Source organism: Phoxinus phoxinus (genome assembly GCF_949152265.1).
Source record: "Phoxinus phoxinus genome assembly, chromosome: 24".
NCBI lineage: Eukaryota > Metazoa > Chordata > Actinopteri > Cypriniformes > Leuciscidae > Phoxinus > Phoxinus phoxinus.
The window spans coordinates 25,888,382-25,908,819 of record NC_136899.1 but is presented as its reverse complement, the minus strand read 5'-3'; the positions used below and the strand labels follow the sequence as shown (position 1 = coordinate 25,908,819).

Sequence of the window (20,438 nt, the reverse complement as noted above, 5' to 3'; positions counted from 1 at the left end):
TCAAGTGTTTGTGTGTGTGTGTGTGTGTGTCAAGTGTGTGTGTGTGTGTGTCAAGTGTTTGTGTGTGTGTGTGTGTGTGTGGCTTGGTTTATTATGCATTGTGGGAACCATAATGTCCCCACAAGGATAGTAAAACCTGAGATCACCTCCATTGTGGGGACCAGCCAGCGGTCCCCATGAGGGGAACGGGTTAATAAACATACTAAATTATATATTTTTGAAAATGTAAAAATGCAGAATGTCTCCTGTGATGGGCAGGTTTAGGGATAGGGGCAGTGTGTGTGTGTGTGTGTGTGTGTGTGTGATGGGTAGGTTTAGGGATAGGGGCAGTGTAAGGGGATAGAATATACAGTTTGTACAGTATAAAAACCATTACGCCTATGGAATGTCCTCACAAGGATAGAAATGAAAAACTGTGTGTGTGTGTGTGTGTGTGTGTGTGTGTGTGTGTGTGTGTGTGTGTGTGTGTGTGTGTGTGTGTGTGTGTGTGTGTGTGTGTGTGTGTCAAGTGTGTGTGTGTAATAACAGTAAATTATGCATAATCACATGCAACTAACCCTCAACCAAACCCTAACCCTACAGTGAGTACATGAAGTTAATTAATATTACTCAGTAACACTTTACAATAAGGTTCATTAGTTAACATGAACTAAGATTGAACAATACTTCTACAACATTTACTAATCTTAGTTAATATTAATTTCAACATTTACTAATACGTTATTATAATCAAAGGTTGTGTTTGTTAACATTAGTTAATGCACTGTGAACTAACATGAACACAATGAACAGCTGGATTTTTTTATTAACTAACATTAACAAAGATTAATAAAAAACTGTAACAAATGTATTGCTCATGGTTAGTTAATACATTAACTTATGTTAACTAATGAACCGTAATGTAGAGTGTTACCAATGTATAATTACACTGTAACAATGACACCTTAAAATAAAGTGTAACCTATATGTTTTAATATAAGTCCAGTGTAGAAGTTCACAATAAGTGCATTGAATCAAATGATTAATACATAGCAGATGAAGACTCATAATATAAAACGGGGCCACTTTTTCACAGACTTCTGGGTAAAGTGATGCGACTCCTCCCTCTTGTGGTTGATGGCGTGCATCACACTGCTTCTCACTGACCTTCTTTCTTTTCTTTTTCTTTATTTATTAAGCACTTTCATCACAACTCAAGGTTGACACAAAGTGCTGTACAATACAACATAAATCTGAGACAGTACAAATACAGCAAAGCAGAAGAACACACTATACCTGGCTGGAAGCGATTGATAAAACATGTTTTTTTAGCGTCACTGTTGCACATCGAGGGATTTATTTGGTAAATGTGTTTCCATCGGGTTTATGGCATGTCGTCATATCGGATAATAAACAAATAAATCTTCATATCATTGAGCACATGTTTTTTAGGCGCATTTTAAGATTGCATGTGCATCTTGGCTTTTCCATCTGATGTAAATACTTAAAGGGATAGTTCTCCCAAAATTAAAATTAGCCCATGATTTCCTCACCCTGAAGCCATCCTAGGTGTATATGACTCTTCTTTCAGACGAACACAATCTGAGTTATATTAAACAATGTCCTCCTGGCTCTTCCAAGCTTTATAATGGCAGTGAATGGGCAATTTTTTGAAGTCCATACAAGCGCATCTATCCAATGTCATATACCGTATTTTCCGGACTATAAGTCGCATCAGTCAAAAATACCTCATGAAGAGTAAAAAAACATATATAAGTCGCACTGGACTATAAGTCGCATTTATTTAGAAATGTATTTATTTATCAACTAGAGCGCCCTCTCGTGGCTGTAGACGGTAATGTTTTCTCTTGGTTCATCTCAGTCAGTATGAATTAATTTTGATATATAAGTCGCACCTGACTATAAGTCGCAGGACCAGCCAAACTATGAAAAAAGTGCGACTTATAGTCCGGAAAATACGGTACACCTTAGGATGACTTCGGGGTGAGTAAATTATGGGCTAATTTTCACTTTTGAGTGAACTATCCCTTTAAAACTTTGTAGAGATGAAGCATTTTTAACCGAAGTTATGAGGTTATTCCACAGACTGACGTGTGTGTGTCTCTGGTGTGTGTTAGCGAGCACTCGCAGTGCACAGATCTGTACTCGCGCCAGGGCACCAGCGACACCGCCGAGGAGCCCGCGAGCGAGCGAGAGCCTCCACACACACACTGGGCCAGTTCTCCGGACTGGGACCGGGCCGATATCCCTCCCTCGTACAGTAAAGCCACGGGTCTGGACGCTGACGCTGACGCTGACGGCAGGAGGATTCGCATCCGCACACCCGACGAGAGTCAGTCTCTGCTGTCCATGAGCCATCAGCTGACAGCCAATGAGCTTCTGAAGAGCAGGTGAGCCGCGTCAGGTGACCTGACTAAAAGTTATGAACAGTCTTAAAGAAATAAATTGATGACTAGCGTGTAAGACTAGTCTAAGCGGCTTATGCAACCGGCCCCTGAACCAACTGTGTGTGTGTGTGTGTGTGTGTGTGTGTGTGTGTGTGTGTGTGTGTGTGTGTGTGTGTGTGTGTGTGTGTGTGTGTGTGTGAGCGACACAATATAAACTATACCTTTCCATTTCAGTATGACACACTACTGTTTGGCTTCTGTAGGATTTAAAAATAATAATAAAGATAATTTTTTATGTATTTGAATAATTATTTTATGTAAATTTTATTTACAAAAATACAGTAAAACAGTGAAATATTATTATAATGTAAATCATCAGTTTTCTATGTGAATATAGTAAAGTGTAATTTATTCCTGTGATCAAAGCTGAATTTTCATCATTATTACTCCAGTCTTCAGTGTCACATGATCCTCCAGAAATCAGTGTAATATGATGATCAAGACACATTTATGATTATCATCAGTGTTGAAAACAGCTCATATTTTTATGGAAACCGTCATACATTTGATTCATTCTTTGATGAATAGAAAGTTCAAAAGAACAGCATTTATTCTAAGAAAAATCTTTTGTAACATTATAAATGTCTTTACTGTCACTTCTGATCTATTTAATGCGTCCTTGATAAACAAAAGTATACATTTCTTTCCATTAAAATAAAAATCTGGCCAATAACAGTGGAACTGTTCAAAAGCCTTTTAGACTTTCATTGAAAAGATAAAATTATAGATATTTTTTTTTTTTAATTAGTGCTGGGCAACGATTAATTGCATCCAAAATAAAAGTGTGTGTTTACATGATATGTGTGTGTGCTGTGTATAATTATTTTGTATATATAGATACACACACGTGCATGTGCATAAAGATGCTGTGTTCTGGACCTGTCCGTCAGGATGTTCTATGACGAGCAGCTGGAGGAGTCTGAGCACTTCTACAGGTCTCAGCCGCAGGTGCTCCAGCTGCTCTACGCTCTCTACAACACGCTGGTGGCGCGCTCCGAGATGGTGTGCTACCTGGTCATCGTCCTCAACCACATGATCTCGGCGTCGGTGGCCACGCTGGTGCTGCCCATCCTCATCTTCCTGTGGGCCATGCTGTCGGTCCCCCGGCCCAGCAAGCGCTTCTGGATGACGGCCATCGTCTACACGGAGGTACGACACCTGTGGTTATCAGCGGATGTTAAACCTAACATTAACTAGGACTAATAAACGCTTGAGAAGTATATTTCAGTGTTCGTTCATTTCAACTAATGTTAGCAAAAGGAACCTTATTGTTCCAAATGTTCTATTAACAAAAATAAGTTGATTCGTGAGTATTCACACTCTTTGTGTGTCGGTCAAAAATGACTGAAAAGTTGTTTTTTCAATTAAATTAATGTATTATATTTTATTTTGATAATGCTTTTTATTTCATATTTTGTATTTTCAGGGGATTTTATGGTACTAAATTATATTTACGCTGTATTTGTAATCCATTTATTCACTTTTTGAGCGTAGACCTGAACATTTAATGTCCAACTTAAACTGTGATAAATCTTGAATGCTTTAGAGTGACAGACTGAAGTTTGATCTCTTTTTAAAGATGACATATGGTAGATTATTGTCAGTTTATTGTCAGATTATTATTAGTGAAAAAAGTTTTAAAAAGTTAACTTAAAAAAAGTCACACAATTGTTATAAAAACTGCACAAAAATGCTATTTTCAATTTTTATATGAAATAAATATTTGCAAAAACATGTTTACATGTTACTCTAAAATGGCAAGAAAATCAAAGCCATAAATCTAAACAAGTTGTGCTCCAAATGTGAGGTTGATATCTCAAAAAATGAGCTTTCAGTGAGATTGTGTTCGGCTGCAGTACCGAACGCTTCCACTAGAGGAAACTCTCCTATTCATTTCCAATGAGCTCATTTTTGACTAATGTCCATTATTTAATGTGTGTGTGTGTGTGTGTGTGTGTGTGTGTGTGTGTGTGTCTGTGTGTGTGTGTGTGTGTGTGTGTGTGTGTGTGTCTGTGTGTGTGTGTGTGTGTGTGTGTATGTGTGTGTGTGTTCACATAGCAAGTGTCAAAACCTTTACCAAGTTTCGTACCATTCCGATGAAGTAAAAAAACTCTAAAAACAAAATGTCATTTTTTTTCTGCCAGAAATGGCCGAGAGCACCAGAGGGTTTAGTTTTACTGCACCTACATATGACCTGTAGTGGTTAAAGGTTCACTGTGCAGGATTTCCGTAGACTCACAATCATTACTTATGGTCCACTAGAAGTGTGTGCTGGTGTTTGTTAAAAATGTCTTATTTTCTTCTTGAATTGCTGTGCTTGTCTGAAGCTCTGCTATGTTGATCGTGTCTCGGCACAAAAACAATATGCTAATGTTGCTATTGCCTTATCGACTGCTATCTGTAACTCGAGGCATTGCAGTTACATTTTTATGACACGTAATTATTAGCAAGCTAGACTGAAGATGGCAAATCTCGCTCTGTTTGTTCTGTTCATATACTCAACAAATGCTATTTTTGCATGATAACACAATATTTGCAAAATAGCTAATCACTCATCATCCGGCAGGTAGTTTCCTGAGTGTGTAACTCTATCCAATCAGGGGGGAGGGGTGTGGCTTATGTTGGGCGGGGCCAAGTTTGATTGCTGTGTTTACAAGCAGTAGCTGAAAATCCTGCATAGTGAGCCTTTAATCTTAATAATATGTCTAAGAGTATGGAAGTCAAATAATGCCAAATGTTTTTAAAACACAAAAGCCTGTTGAATTGCACTAATTGAAAAAAAATATATGCATTGCATTAACCGTGCTAGCATTTTAATGAATTGTATTTTTAGGGCATGCATTTTTATGGGCTGAAATTCAATATTTAAGCTGTCAATAATTCAATTCAGAACATTTCACGCACATTTTCATTTTTAAAAATCCAATAATCCATATTCACCTTTCAGATTTCACTTCCAAAATATTCATTCTGTTTAAAAATACAACCTATAATATTCAACATGCATTTTATTTCACTTTACAAATTCGCTTCCACAAATTCAGTGGTTTAAATTCGACAGAAAATTCAACATTGACATCCGGGAGGATTATAAGCCGATTGATGATTGATGATCTCCATCTGCTGTTAGTCGACCTCAGAGAGCAGTCGAGATCATGGTCAGCGTGTCGTTTTTAATGTCCTGTTCCTCTATCTTGCTCTATCTTTTTACACACAGGTCACCATAGTGATAAAATACTTCTTCCAGTTTGGCTTCTTCCCATTTAACCAAACCATAGAGCGGGACAAGTCCAAACCGTTCCACCCGCCCAACATCATCGGTGTGGAGAAGAAAGAGGGGTACGTCCACTACGACCTGGTCCAGCTCCTCGCGCTCTTCTTCCACCGCTCCATTCTCAAGGTTAGAATGGCCTATTAATCACGTATTAACACTTTTGTCCTATGAAATATTTTAGTGATCATCATAACTTTGGTATCATTTGAAAGTTTAAACATTGAAAATTCATCCTGGAAAACTGTTTTGAAATTGGATATTCCATTGAACGCCTTTAACAGGCTCCGCCCCCTAGTGGGCGTGTCGTGTTACAAAATATTAATCTAAATGTTTTCTAATCGTGACAAAAAAAACATATTGTTGGAATGGTCTGAGACTCAAGGTTCCGCAATTATGTGATATAAGTGATATTGTGACATAAATGTATTAATTTGCGGTGGGAGAACACAATTACATTTAAAATTTTTGGTAAATTAAATCTCATAGGAACCTACATTTTTGTGATCTCAACTTTGAAATTGTTATAAAGTCTATAACAAGCCGTGTTTCAAATTTGGAATCCAAATTATTTAGTAAAAATATATATTTTGTATCAAATAGAACAATTTAGTCCAGTGCATTTGCTTTACAGGTCATTTAAACTATAGCTTTTTTCATCTTTTATTTTTTAGCTGTCAACATTAATTGAGACCAAACTTATGTCTGCATTACAGAGCGATCATGAAGTTCAGATCAGATGTGTCTTAATGTGTCTTAAGCATAAAATGTGATTTTGTGTATCTCACCAAATATTATTGATCAATAACTATTTTTTTTTTTTAGTTTCTTTCACAGCAATTGAACGGCTCCCAGAACATGTTTTGTATGAATATCTGAACATGCAATGTAGCTAAAGAAAGAACAGAGCCTCTGCTTTTCAACAAAATAACCCGTTTTATTCCACTTTCATGCATTCTTTTTTTATCAACACTTGAATGTGGGTTTAAAAAAAAAAAAAACGGTATATATTTTGAACAGAAACTTGAGAAAATCACAGCGTTTTCTTTTTAAAAGACTTCAACATGCTAAAGTAATGCTTGTATCGCTTGTTTCTGCTGCTTGTTCGTGTTGATCTGGAGATTCTCTGCTCTATCGGGAGATGTGTAATACCGTATATCGGTGAAAACACAGACAGACAGTAATCCGGGGAAAGAGTGAAGTGTATTTGCGCAGAGCGCTGTTGATTCGCTGGTCTTCTTCCTCAGTGCTATGGCCTGTGGGATGAAGAGCAGCGCCGGCCCTGTGCTCAGACGTCACTCGCGCAGGACTCGGACAGTGAAGAGAAGGTCTCGCCGGCGTCCAGAACACACTCCCACACACACTCTTCTGTGCGGCGGCAGAACTCCAGCGTCTCCCAGCGCTCGGCCCGCTCCAGAGCAGGTACACACACACACACACACACACACACACACACACACACACACTCTTCTGTGCGGCGGCAGAGCTCCAGCGTCTCCCAGCGCTCGGCCCGCTCCAGAGCAGGTACACACACACACACACACACACACACACTCTTCTGTGCGGCGGCAGAACTCCAGCGTCTCCCAGCGCTCGGCCCGCTCCAGAGCAGGTACACACACACACACACACACACACACACACACACACACACACACACACACACACACACACTCTTCTGTGCGGCGGCAGAGCTCCAGCGTCTCCCAGCGCTCGGCCCGCTCCAGAGCAGGTACACACACACACACACACACACACACACACACACACACACACACACACACACACACACACACACACACACACTCTTCTGTGCGGCGGCAGAACTCCAGCGTCTCCCAGCGCTCGGCCCGCTCCAGAGCAGGTACACACACACACACACACACACACACACACACACACACACACACACTCTTTCACAGCATTTCACAGGCTAAAAAGGCCATCTGTCAACAGTGTAGAAGTGTTTTTCGACTTAAACAATGGCTAAAAACAAAACAACAGTGCTCACATTAATAAACTACTACTGAGATATTTTTTTAGGTGTTTTTTCCCACATTGTAACACTTGTGATGTTCTCGGTCAAAAAAGACCGGCTACAAACTTGCTTTTAAATCTTATAATCATTGCCAAATATTGGATTCAATCCTTTTGTCAGCTTGATTTCTTTCAATTAGGACCAGTTTTATATTTCTTTTTGAAATGGATTGATCGTATGCCTTATTTATCTGAGCTTACAGTACATACCTCAGGCTCTGTTTACACGAGAACGCTCGCGGGTGAAAACTTAAAAAAAAATGATCGGATGTGCCTTTCGGATCGGATCAAACTAAAATATAGCATTAATTTAATTGACAAAAAAAATATATAATTCTGAGCGACACGTGAAGAGCAGCGAGGGTTAAAGCAGCGGCTTTACTGTATTAAACATGAAGAACTGTGTCAGTGTCTCTTTCACTTTCAGTGCTCCACATCGCCACCTAGCCGCCTGGAGTGCACACTACATCCAATCTCACACACTTTTGCGTCACCATATGCACGCAGATTTCCCCTCATAACGCTCGTCTAAACGCAGAATAAAAAGTGATAACACAATGCCACTTTTGCGTTTTCTCTTCAGATCGTTTCCGTGTAAACATAGCCTCAGTTTTTGAGTGATTTTTTTTTAATTTGTGGATCATTTAGTAAATTTTACATAAAATATGAACAAAAATGCACTGTTTATTACACTCGTGTGCTTTAATGTTTAACCAGCTAATTTATTTTTTAAATGCTTTTTATTTTGTGCAAAATGGCACAAAGTTGCACTTGTGATGTTCACGGTCAGAAATGGCCAGCCTACAAAAAATAGCTTATAAATCACTTATGTTATTTTATCACCAAATATTGGATTCAATCTTTTTGTCAACTTGTTTTCTTTAAATTAGGACAGGTTTTGTACTTATTTTTTAAACTGATTGATCGTAGGCCGTCCAATGAAAATGAATGGAGTCAAAATCAGAGACACAAACTAGTGTTCAGGAGTGTGTTCATCATGTTCATGTGCATTCCGCACACACACACACACACACACACACACACACACACACACACACACACACACACACACACACACACACACACACACACACACGTTCATGTGCACAAACAAACTATTTTGAGTATTACGGGCTTCATTTTTCTCAGAGATGAACTTTATTCTCAAATCACTGATGCTCAGATCAATGAATCCTTCGATCAATCAGTTTCTTGAATCAATCAGTCTTAACTGAATGAAAAATCATGATGTAAAATCATTATATATTTAAAAAATGGTCCCACATTATAGCAGGTGTTTATAGAAGACTGATGCAAAATTCCAGATTGCATGGATTCCTATTGAAATGACTGTGTGTGTGTGTGTGTGTGTGTGTGTGTGTGTGTGTGTGTGTGTGTGTGTGTGTGTGTGTGTGTGTGTGTGTGTGTGTGTGTCCGCAGGCAGCAGGGCTGAGAGTGTGTGTCGCTCACTGAGCGCTCAGCAGAAAAGTCGTAAGGAGCTCGTTCTGTACAAGCTCAGAGAACAGCTCATCAAAGCCAAGCGCTTCACTGTCAAAACGTAAGACATCATTACACGATCATATTCACTTCATGTTTATTTCTACAGCGCTTTTCACAATACACATCATTTCATATTACAGTTTAGAGTGATCTGTCATCAGAGGAAACTGCATTTCAGAAATGTACATTTACAAAATCACAGTTAAGCCCCTTTCACACAGAGATTCCGGAAAATACACGGATAAAGTGACCCGGGATTTGACCCGGGTTCGTTTGAAAATTGTTCATTCACACTGCCAGTGATTTGCCGGAATCAGAGAGCGCGTTCACACACAACCCGGGTATGTCCCGGATAGACGCGTGACGTTATGATGTGACGTATAGGGATGTTCGCCGGAGTCAAATGTGACGTCACGATATGGGCGTGGTCGCGAACTGGTTGGCAGAAAGAACCAAAACATGTCGCAGACTCGCAGCAGTCTACCTGTGTTTTGTCAGCATATGCTAATTATTTATCCGAAGAACCAAAAAAGAGATATAAGGTTAAGCTTTTATATAACCAGGGTTCATGTTCTCTGCCTGATCAATATCACCTGAGTGAGAATTGGAGCAAAAGCCCGGACACATGGCCAGATTTGACATTCGGCAACATCTATCTGTATCTCATCGACACGCCATCTATGTTTACCAGAGAGTCGATGAAGGCGTACAAATCTTTAGATGCCTATAAATTAAGTAATAATTACGAATATTACTTGTTGTAACTAAGGATAACTGGTAAATATGTTACAACTAGAGTAAAAATACAGGTGTAATTTATCCATGGGCTATATTTTGAATCAAAATTATCTTACCTCTGATATATAACATTGGTTAACATATAAGTAAAATGTATGAATGAAAATACAATAATTTGCCATTAATTTATAAGGGTATGTCAGTGTTATTATACTTCCATTGCTCAGTCACAGCATGCACAAAAAGTTATGTAAACAAACACGTCTTCCGCGGTATTTTGTACAGTTATTCATTCATTAATAACCCATCAATGCGATAGAACCTACTAGTAACATTTATTTACAAAATTAGTTTTAATTTTAAACGCAAAATGTAGGTAGCTGACGCGATCGTGGTCCGCTGGCTCCCATTGTTTTCCGCTGGGTATAGACGCCTAATTGCAGAAATTCAAAGCTTTTTTTCTTGATTCAGGCTGTTTAGGTACGCGGTAGAAGCTCTTGGGGTTAACTCTTATCGAACCTGTTAACACAGCGGATCACAAAGCACGATACAACCATTTTTTTTCTGTGTTTGCGCTGCGCTTTAAGCGGTCATTACTTTTCTTCTGCCAACCAGAGCGCGTCGTGACGTCACGGCGAACATCCCTATAAGGTGGCGAACGAACGATCTCAGCTTCGGCGCGGATTGCAAGGAGCTCTCGGGTCTCTGCTTCAGTCCAGTTTGCAGACATCTTTTCGTTCTTTCTTGTATCGATGACGAACCCAAACTTTCTTCTAACAGAGTAACAGAGTCGCACGATAACTACCACATTGCGAAGGCTCGTGCATCATCACTACGACACACCCCTTACGGCATTTGTCCTGGCTTTTGTTCACACAGCGCGCGTTCCGGGTCTGAACACGGCAATGTTACTAGGTCCCCAACCCGGCATCGATCCCGGCATTAAACCCGGGTCGTGTTTGCGTTCACACAGAAGGCGTTCCGGCAATTTGCCGGCAATTTGCCGGGTTCAAAGTGCTGTGTGAATGGGGCTTTAGTGAAAAATGTAATAATTTAAAGCAGAAACAATGAGCTCATTGAAGTAATGATTACTTGTTTCTTAACCAATGATTATGACATTTAGAAAAATGGTGCCTGTAGACGGAAGTCTTCGAGGAGTTGGCGTCTCTTCAATCATATCAACAGTGTTGGGGAATGTTACTTTGAAAAGTATTGCAATATTTCGTTACTTTTTTAGAAAAGTAATCCGTTACGTTACTTTTGCGTTACTTTTTTTCACCCGGCTTGTTTTTTTATAGCAGTAATATAGTAATAAAGTTGTATTTTTAGCCAAATTTTTCACCAAAAGTTAAATAATAATCCTCAGATTCAGAAATGCAGATTCACGCGTGTACAGTCGAGGCTCAAGCAACCTTTCTGCTGTTAACTGAAGAATAGATGCAGAGGAGGAAGTTTAACACTTACTTTACCAATAAAAACTAAAATAAATCTATTGTCATTTTTGCTTCTGGTTTAACTGCATCATCGAAGGTCAGAAGCAAGTACATTGGTCAATAAAGTGAGATTAAATGCATAAAAATGTATGTTTTATTTATATTTAGTTATTAGAGTTTGAATAGTTTTCTGATTCTGCATTTCACTGATTTTTATTCATTTTGAGGAATATTGGGGGAAAAAATTGCAAGTGAGATGAGAAAATGCACACACACATTTAGTCTAGAACTACAATAACCATCATGTTTACACACACACACACACACACACACACACACACACACACACACACAACGCCTCTGCAATTCCATTTGTCTCAATAAACCACAAAACTTGGGACAAGAGAGCTGTCAGTCAATAAATGGGAAAACAAAGTAACTTGTGTTTCTTATTTGAAAAAGGAACTCAGATATTTTGATGTAAATTTGAAATGTAATCCGTTACTTTACTAGTTACTTGAAAAAGTAATCTGATTACATAACTCAAGTTACTTGTAATGAGTCACTACCCGCAACACTGCACATCATTGTTTTAACTGCAATCTGTGTGTTTGTGTTTCAGGATTCTGGATATCTACATTCCCATCCGCCAGTTCTTCTATAACCTGATCCACCCGGAGTACAGCGCTGTGACGGACGTCTACGTGCTCATGTTCCTGGCCGACACGGTCGACTTCATCATCATCGTGTTCGGGTTCTGGGCCTTCGGGGTTTGTAGAGCTTCACTGGCTCTCCATGTGTCATGAGAGTAATCCTGTTAGGGGCGTTTACACCTGGCCACTTCATGCGTTTTCTCAGATCGGATAGTTAATTTTAGGATTAATTATTCCTTTAAACACTACAAATGTACCTAAGCTGAAGTGAGATCTCTTCCTCCACAGAAACACTCTGCTGCCGCTGACATCACTTCCTCCCTGTCAGAAGACCAGGTTCCCGAGGCGTTTCTGGTGATGGTTCTGATCCAGTTCGGCACCATGGTGGTGGACCGAGCGCTGTATCTGAGGAAGACCGTGATGGGGAAGGTCATCTTTCAGGTCATCCTGGTCTTCGGGATCCACTTCTGGATGTTCTTCATTCTCCCGGGCGTCACTGACAGGTCTGGCGCTCTACAGCCAATTACATCCTGCCGTGATGATGGCGTTTGAGAAGCTGGAGGTGATCTGACGTGTGTTTATTCCCCAGGCGTTTCAGTCAGAACACGGTGGCCCAGCTCTGGTACTTTGTGAAGTGCATCTACTTCGGTCTGTCGGCGTATCAGATCCGCTGTGGTTATCCCACTCGCGTACTGGGAAACTTCCTGACCAAGAGCTACAACTACGTCAATCTCTTCCTCTTCCAGGGGTGAGAAGCTAAACTCACAGTACATCAGAATACAGTCAGACAAATACATTCTGTCCATTTCTGTCACTCAGAGCGGCGTGTCTATGAAAGCTTGCTTCTGCCACAGAATAAAACATAAAAAGTTTATTCCTGAACTCAGAATTTTGGAGTATGAACACTTTTTTTATACAAAAAAAATGCAATTGAAAGAAAAAAAGTTATAGAGTATCTTGTAATTATGCCTTTTTTTTTTTGAATTGTGAAATATAAACACAATTGTTAAAAAAGTCAATTTTTTAGTGGCTAAAAATTCCCAATTACCTTTATGTTTTTATTCCCTGGTGGAAACAAGCTTCCATAGATGTCAATAATGTGCCTAAAATATAATAATGTTATTATATACTGTATACACTACTGTTAAAAAGCTTAAGAAAACAATACTTTTATTTAGCAATGATGCATTAAATTGATCAAAAGTGAAGTAAAGACATTATTAATGTTACAAAAGTTTCTATTTAGGAGAAATACTGTTTTTATGAACTTTCTATTCATCAAAGAATCCTGAAAAATCAAATGTATCACAGAAATGAAAGAAATGTGTCTTGATCATCAGATCATCATATTACACTGATTTCTGAAGGATCATGTGACACTGAAGACTGGAGTAATGATGCTGAAAATTTAGCTTTGATCACAGGAATAAATTACACTTTACTAGATATTCACATAGAAAACTGATGATTTACATTGGAATAATATTTCACTTTTTACTGTATATTTGATTTAAAAAATTTGCTTTGATGAGGAGAAGAGACTCTTTCAGAAACATTGAACAGCCTCACTGACCTAAGTCTATAGCGAGGTGAATTAACTATATTGTTTTTATTTGTTGTTAAAATAAATGTATTGAACTTTTTATTTTTATATTGCTGGTGTCACTGTTCATAAAAGTCAGCCCTAATAAGGCCATGCGTTACAGTGATTATACCACGGTTAGGATTCATATCTCTACCAAGCATCATCATGAAATCCCTGTGACACACAGCCTCTTATTACTTTATGCCAAAAAATATCTAGTTTTGTTCACATTTTTAGACATAATTATGAAGTACATGTACATAGGCCAAATAAGGCCATGCATTACAGTGATTATACCACGGTTAGGATTCATTTTATCTCTAAAAGAATCATCCTAAAATTACTGTAACACTGTCCATTACTTTATGCCAAAAATATCTAGTTTTGTTCACATTTTTAGACATAATTTTGAAGTACATAAGCCAAATAAGGCCATGCGTTACAGTGATTTTACCACGGTTAGGATTCATATCATCTCTAAAAGCATCATCCTAAAATTACAGTAACACGCAGCCTCTGTCCATTACTTTATGCCAAAAATATCTAGTTTTGTTCACATTTTTAAACATAATTATGAAGTACATAGGCCAAATAAGGCCATGCGTTACAGTGATTATACCACGGTTAGGATTCAAATCATCTCTAAAAGCATCATCAAATCATCTCTGTAACGCACAGAGAATATCCAGTTGTGTTCATGATGGTGAAGTGCATGTGTGTGTGAGAAGAGCTGATTGCGTATGCGGTGTCTGCTCGCTCAGCTTCCGCTTGGTGCCGTTCCTGACGGAGCTGCGTGCGGTGATGGACTGGGTCTGGACCGACACCACGCTCAGCCTGTCCAGCTGGATCTGTGTGGAGGACATCTACGCTCACATCTTTGTGCTCAAGTGCTGGAGAGAGTCGGAGAAGGTGAGAGCTCTTTCCCACGGGGAATGCAGAGATCTGTCCCTCAGCACAGCTCAGTCATTCAGGAGTGTGTTCCTCACAGCGCTGTAGCTCGCTGCTTCACTACTGTAGTACGATACAGCGTTGAAGAACTCAACTATAGTCACGACTGCTTCCCGAAACCGTACTGTCACATATTGCTCGTTCAATGTTGTCTGATGTCACGCACGTGGTGGAGTAATAACTTCTTTTAATGAAGCTCTTTAAAATCGAATCAACGCTAGATGTTTTGTTATCAATTGACCGTTGGCAAAGACCCGTCCCCCTTAGTTACTGTCGCTATGTCCGACAAGCTACGCCGCTCTCACACACACCATGTTCTCACGCAGTGAAAAACACATCGTGGAGCAGAGAGGACACTGACACACACTGACAGACACAGACCAGCTTACTTTTCGGTTACTTTTGATATTAAACATATTAAACAAAGTCTCACCTTTCAAATTTGGTCATTTTTTAAAAGAAATGTAAACAAATAGTGTTGTGTGTCTCTTTAATGTGTGTGACAGATCGCTGTGTTGCCTCACTTAAAGCCGCTCGTGAACCGATCATCTCTTCCTTCTAGTTCATTTATAGCATCAAATAAACATGAATGAACATCAGAAGGAATGTTGTTTTAACCGCGGAAAGACGTCAGTACACTCCGCTTCTCAAGTTCAAATCCTCCATGTTAATCTACTAACTCTCCCGACCGCTTTGTCCGACAAAATGGCGGATGGCGAAGTATGATTGGTCAGACCACCTGTCAATCAAGCTCCCTGCGAAGGATCAATTACAGACATGGCATCTGAGGACTAATTCTCATTTTTCTCAGTTTTGTTGCTTTATTTCCAGATTCACTCATAGACTCGTTCTTACACTAGAGCTCGTTCACACATGCGCACTCTTCAGAAACTACGCTTTAAATCTCTTGACAAACTAAAAGACGTAAATGACATTTGTATGTATTCTAAATAAGAGACACAGGTTGCACTGAACGTCGGCTTGCTTATTTGGCTCAAGATCCGGATTTATTGAGTCCACATGTCATGAACACTAGAAACTGCTTCTAGCCACAGGCCGAGATCTGTCGCTCACACACACACCTCTGCGATGCTGATTGTGAATGTTCGTGGGAACGATGGTTTCGGGAAACACCGACTCGCTGAACTGCTGATAACGACAGAACCTGCGACCGTAGTTGGCTAACGCTGCTTTCAGGAAACACACTCCTGTCTGATGATAAACGGCACCCCAGAATACCTCAAGCTCTTCTGCGTTTGTGTGTCCAGAGGTATCCTCAGCCCCGGGGACAGAAGAAGAAGAAGGTGGTGAAGTACGGGATGGGTGGGATGATCGTGATGCTGCTCATCTGTATCGTCTGGTTTCCTCTGCTCTTCATGTCTCTGGTCAAATCTGTGGCTGGAGTCGTCAACAAACCGCTGGACGTGTCCGTCACCATCACACTGGGCGGCTTTCAGGTACTCACACTCAACCACTGTTATCATCCTCAACTGAAACATTCTGCAACACTTCACTTAAGGCTGCAGTGTGTGATGTTTAGCGGCATCTAGTGGTGAGTTTGTGAATTACACCCAACAGAAGTTACGCTGGCCGACAGGAAGTGATGTCATCGTCTGAGACAGCAGAGAGTAGCCAGTTCAGCAAAGTTTCTTTACAAAGATAATTTAAGAAATTATGTTTACCTAATTATTCAGTAAAGTTATATTATTGTGACGTGTTCATCATTGTGTCAGTGTTTTATTCGCTGACTTTAGCGCTTCTTATCATGAAGAACAACACACTGATGAAACACGTTTGTCCGCTCAGGGCCACCGTAGAAACATGTTCATGTAAGGAGACCCGCGGTGTGTGTAGAGAGAAATGCCCCAAAGTAATAAAAACATAACGGTTCATTATGTAAGGTCTTTACACACCACTCAAAACATAATAATGCATTATAAAGATTTACATGCATTATATCTTTTCATAAAGAATTGAAACGGATCTAAAATGCATTATATCTGCAGATTCCTTGTTACATCTGAATTTAGTTTTTTGTTGTGTGCTTTAATGCATTATACTTTCTAAAGGTGTGTTCAATTAATATTATTATGTTCTATGAAAATTATTATATATTATAATGTGTTATAACTGTGGTTACAATTATTCATAGGATCATGTTTATAATGCAAAGTGTTGCCAACAATGCCTTGAAATAAAATAATCATTACCGGTAATTGAAAAAAAAAAAAAATCAGCTTTCATTTCCATATTAATTTCATTTTAAAACCTGAAAAACTGTATAGACAAAAACAAAAAACAATGACAAAGCTTACTAAACTTTAACTTGTGAATAGAAAATTATATTTGCATACATTTCCACAACAGAAATCTGAACATTGGATAAAGTCATGTTCAAAATTGTTTGATTTTGTTAGTTTTTAAAGAGAGGATTTTGATTGTCTTTTTATCACTCCATAAATCAGAAAATACTGTCAGCAGACAGAAAACATAATTTTATATAATATAAATATATAAATCAGGTGAATGTTATATAAACAAACCCCTCAGTATAAACATAGGTATGATACAGATATAAATGAAACCGTAAGGTTTGGTGTGTGTGTAAAGCTGCAGAAGTGTAGCCTGGGAAAACCCAGACCACTTCCGGCAAATTTAGATTTGCTCTGCAAGTGGGTCTGGCAAAGAGCCCATTGAAACCCATTTCCAATCCGCCGAAATCGCGGCACCAATCAGAAACGTTTTACACGATGACGACAGAGCAGAGACGGTGACGCAGATTTTGTACATTACAGACATGGATGCCGCCGTGGAACATCACAACATCACTCGTTCGAATCAGCTATCGCGTCTGTTTCAAGCGATTTAAAATGGTCATTTTCGTTAACACAAACAGAGAATTGCTGAGAGTCTCGAGATGTTTCTCCGTCGCTCTGCATACGTCATGTCATTCATCGCTCTGATTGGTTTTAGATCTTTCCGACGTCCGTTGGTGACGCCCCTGTGGAAATGAATTGTCTATGGAGCTTTGCCAGACCCTTACTCAGTTACAACTGAGAGGGTCTGGGTTTTCCCAGGCTAGCAGAAGTGGAGATTTGATTCAAACTCACCGTCTTTAATAAAATCATGTGATGATTAAAATGAAAAGCGTGTGCTGTGAGTATGATGTGTGTGTTCTCCTGATTCCAGCCCATCTTCACCATGAGTGCGCAGCAGAACCAGCTGAAGGAAATCACCGACGCAGACTTCCACACGTTCATGACATCATACAAATTCATCCCTGTAAGTCACGCTTTTGCAGAAGAATCTTCATCCACAAACTTTATTACACGGCCCTGAGGAATGCTTGATTCTGATTGGTCACTCGCGCTGTGAGTTATTCCCAGATAACAGCTGCTGAGAACAGAAACACCGGCTCATCCGGGTCACTGAAGTCAGCAGCGCTACACACTCGCTAGGAACGCTTTTCCTCGTGGAAGTTTTGCGTTTGGTGAGCTAATAAAATATTAAAACTCAGTGGAATCAATATTTTGTTTACAGTTATTTAATTATGCCATCCAGTATCGTGAACTCGCTCTCTCGTTTCATTCAAACGTAGCGGCGGCCATTTTGTGACTATTGTTTTGTACACTGTTGGATTATGAGATATAAACAGGTACGATTTTAAAACAGTTTAATCAGAAATCAATATCTCTAATCCCCATAATTATTAACGTGTTGAAATGCTGTGTAATAAGTGTTATGACTGTATACCGTATCTCATAAATGTCCGTCTGGTTTGATCTCGCCGCTGAAACTGCTCTCTCCGCGGAAGCTTTGCGTTTAAAGACATAGTAAAATATTTCAACTCAGATCAATATTTCATGTCTAATTATTTACTGATGTGGCAAGAGCCGTGTAATAAGCGGGATAATGTACATCCAGCCGGTTGTTATCTTAGAATAAACCCCCTCAGGTGTGTGTGTGTGTGTGTGTGTGTGTGTGTGTGTGTGTGTGTGTGTGTTTTCTCAGAAAAAACGTACTCGGTTACTAACGTAACCTCGGTTCTCTCTAGGAGAGGGAACGAGTACTGCGTCGAAAGAACGCTACGCTACGGGAAAGATATTTCTTTGTCGAGATTGAAGCCAAAAATTAATCCTTAATTTTGTAATTCGTCCCCTTGGAATTATAAGGTTCTATCTGCATTCTGACTGGTTTTGAGATATTGAGCTTTAAAGTTTTTGCATTCCATTCGACTGTATAGAAAGAACCTTTTTATTTTCTAAATAAAAAGTTCCAAAATGTACACAACTTAAAAAACAACATCACATAATGTAAATAAGTTGTCACAGAATAAGAATATGTGAATAACTCAATTTTGACAAAAATGTCAGATAGAACCTTATAATTCCAAGGGGACGAATATTGTAAAACGCTTTTCTGAAGCATACAACCTAGGCGGAGCAATACAGCTCACCCATTGGCTGCTCTGCCAGAAAAGCACAGCCTATGCGAGGCCAGGACGCTGACCAATGAGGACGCTTCGCGCCCTTCTGCGTCACCTCCCGCCCAAACAGGCGTGGCCTAGGCCTATAAATACGAGCATAGCTGTCTAACACGCCGATTTTCGTCAATGAAGCGACGCAGCGTGGACACGCACGGCATGAGACGCAGTACTCGTTCCCTCTCCTAGAGAGAACCGAGGTTACGTTAGTAACCGAGTACGTTCTCTTACGTAGAGTTCTCTCGTACTGCGTCGAAAGAACGCTACGGGAACCCTATGCAAACCGCCGTGCGTGTTCTTGGATCGACACAGACACCTAAGGGCGCGCGCGCCCTGGTATACAAGCGCCTACCCCAAGAAGTATAAGGAGAGCGGCTAAAATAGCATCATCCCTTATAGTAGTGCCTCTCAAGGCATAATAGCATATATATGTAAATATAGATATATATGAGGGGTAATAGCATGCTCATGGGACACATTGTCAGTGAGTGATGCTTAAAACATTGAAGTGACCTGGGCCGCAGCGCGGGGCAGGAGCACTTGTACATATTACCATTGAAGTGACCTGGGCCGCAGTGCGGGGCAGGAACACTTATACATAGTCTTCTAGACCGAGAGCAGTTTAGCCTGCAACGCAGGAACCTCTAGGTTACAGAACCTAATAAATGTAGACGGGGAGGCCCAGCCTGCCGCCATACAGATATCTTGTAACGAGATTCCGCTATACCAAGCCCATGAGGAGGCCATGCCTCTCGTGGAATGTGCTCTGATGCCCAAAGGGCATTCCAAGCCTCTAGATGCGTAGGCTAGCGCAATGGCGTCCACTACCCATCGAGACAGACTCTGTTTCGTTGCGGCTCGTCCCTTGGAGCGCCCGCTGAACGAAACGAAGAGCTGCTCCGTCTGTCGAAAAACAGCGGAGCGGGACACGTAAGCTCTTAATGCCCTGACCGGGCAAAGGGAGCTATTTCCGTCCTCTGAGGCCGGCAGGGCCGACAGGGAGATGACCTGAGCCCTGAACGGTGTGTTGAGGGACTTAGGCACGTACCCATGCTTCGGTTTCAACACGACTATAGAGTCGTTTGGCCCGAACTCCATACAAGAAGCTCTCACTGAGAGCGCTTGCAAGTCTCCCACACGCTTCACTGAAGCGAGAGCCAAAAGAAACACGGTCTTGAGAGACAGGTGTTTCATGTCAACTGAGTGAATAGGCTCGAAAGGGGCCCCTTTCATAGCGTTCAACACTGTAGAAAGGTCCCACACGGGGACTGAAGGAGGCCTTGGAGGGTTTAACCTCCTGGCGCCTCTCAGGAAGCGGACCACCAGGTCGTTCCTGCCTAGTG

At 40.3% G+C, this 20,438-nt stretch overlaps 1 protein-coding gene across 1 annotated transcript in view; it reads left to right on the top strand.

Moving 5' to 3' along the window:
* The window catches only part of piezo2a (piezo-type mechanosensitive ion channel component 2a), a gene marked incomplete at its 3' end in the record, with an annotated part of 196,524 nt that overhangs the window by 160,095 nt on the left and 15,991 nt on the right, over window positions 1-20,438 (top strand). The window contains exons 38-48 of the mRNA XM_079601115.1: window positions 2,118-2,390; window positions 3,338-3,596; window positions 5,665-5,847; window positions 6,966-7,140; window positions 9,196-9,313; window positions 12,049-12,196; window positions 12,368-12,582; window positions 12,669-12,827; window positions 14,426-14,573; window positions 15,881-16,069; window positions 17,802-17,894. Coding sequence (XP_079457241.1) covers window positions 2,118-2,390; window positions 3,338-3,596; window positions 5,665-5,847; window positions 6,966-7,140; window positions 9,196-9,313; window positions 12,049-12,196; window positions 12,368-12,582; window positions 12,669-12,827; window positions 14,426-14,573; window positions 15,881-16,069; window positions 17,802-17,894 — 1,960 coding nt within the window. The remainder of the gene's footprint in view (window positions 1-2,117; window positions 2,391-3,337; window positions 3,597-5,664; window positions 5,848-6,965; window positions 7,141-9,195; window positions 9,314-12,048; window positions 12,197-12,367; window positions 12,583-12,668; window positions 12,828-14,425; window positions 14,574-15,880; window positions 16,070-17,801; window positions 17,895-20,438) is intronic.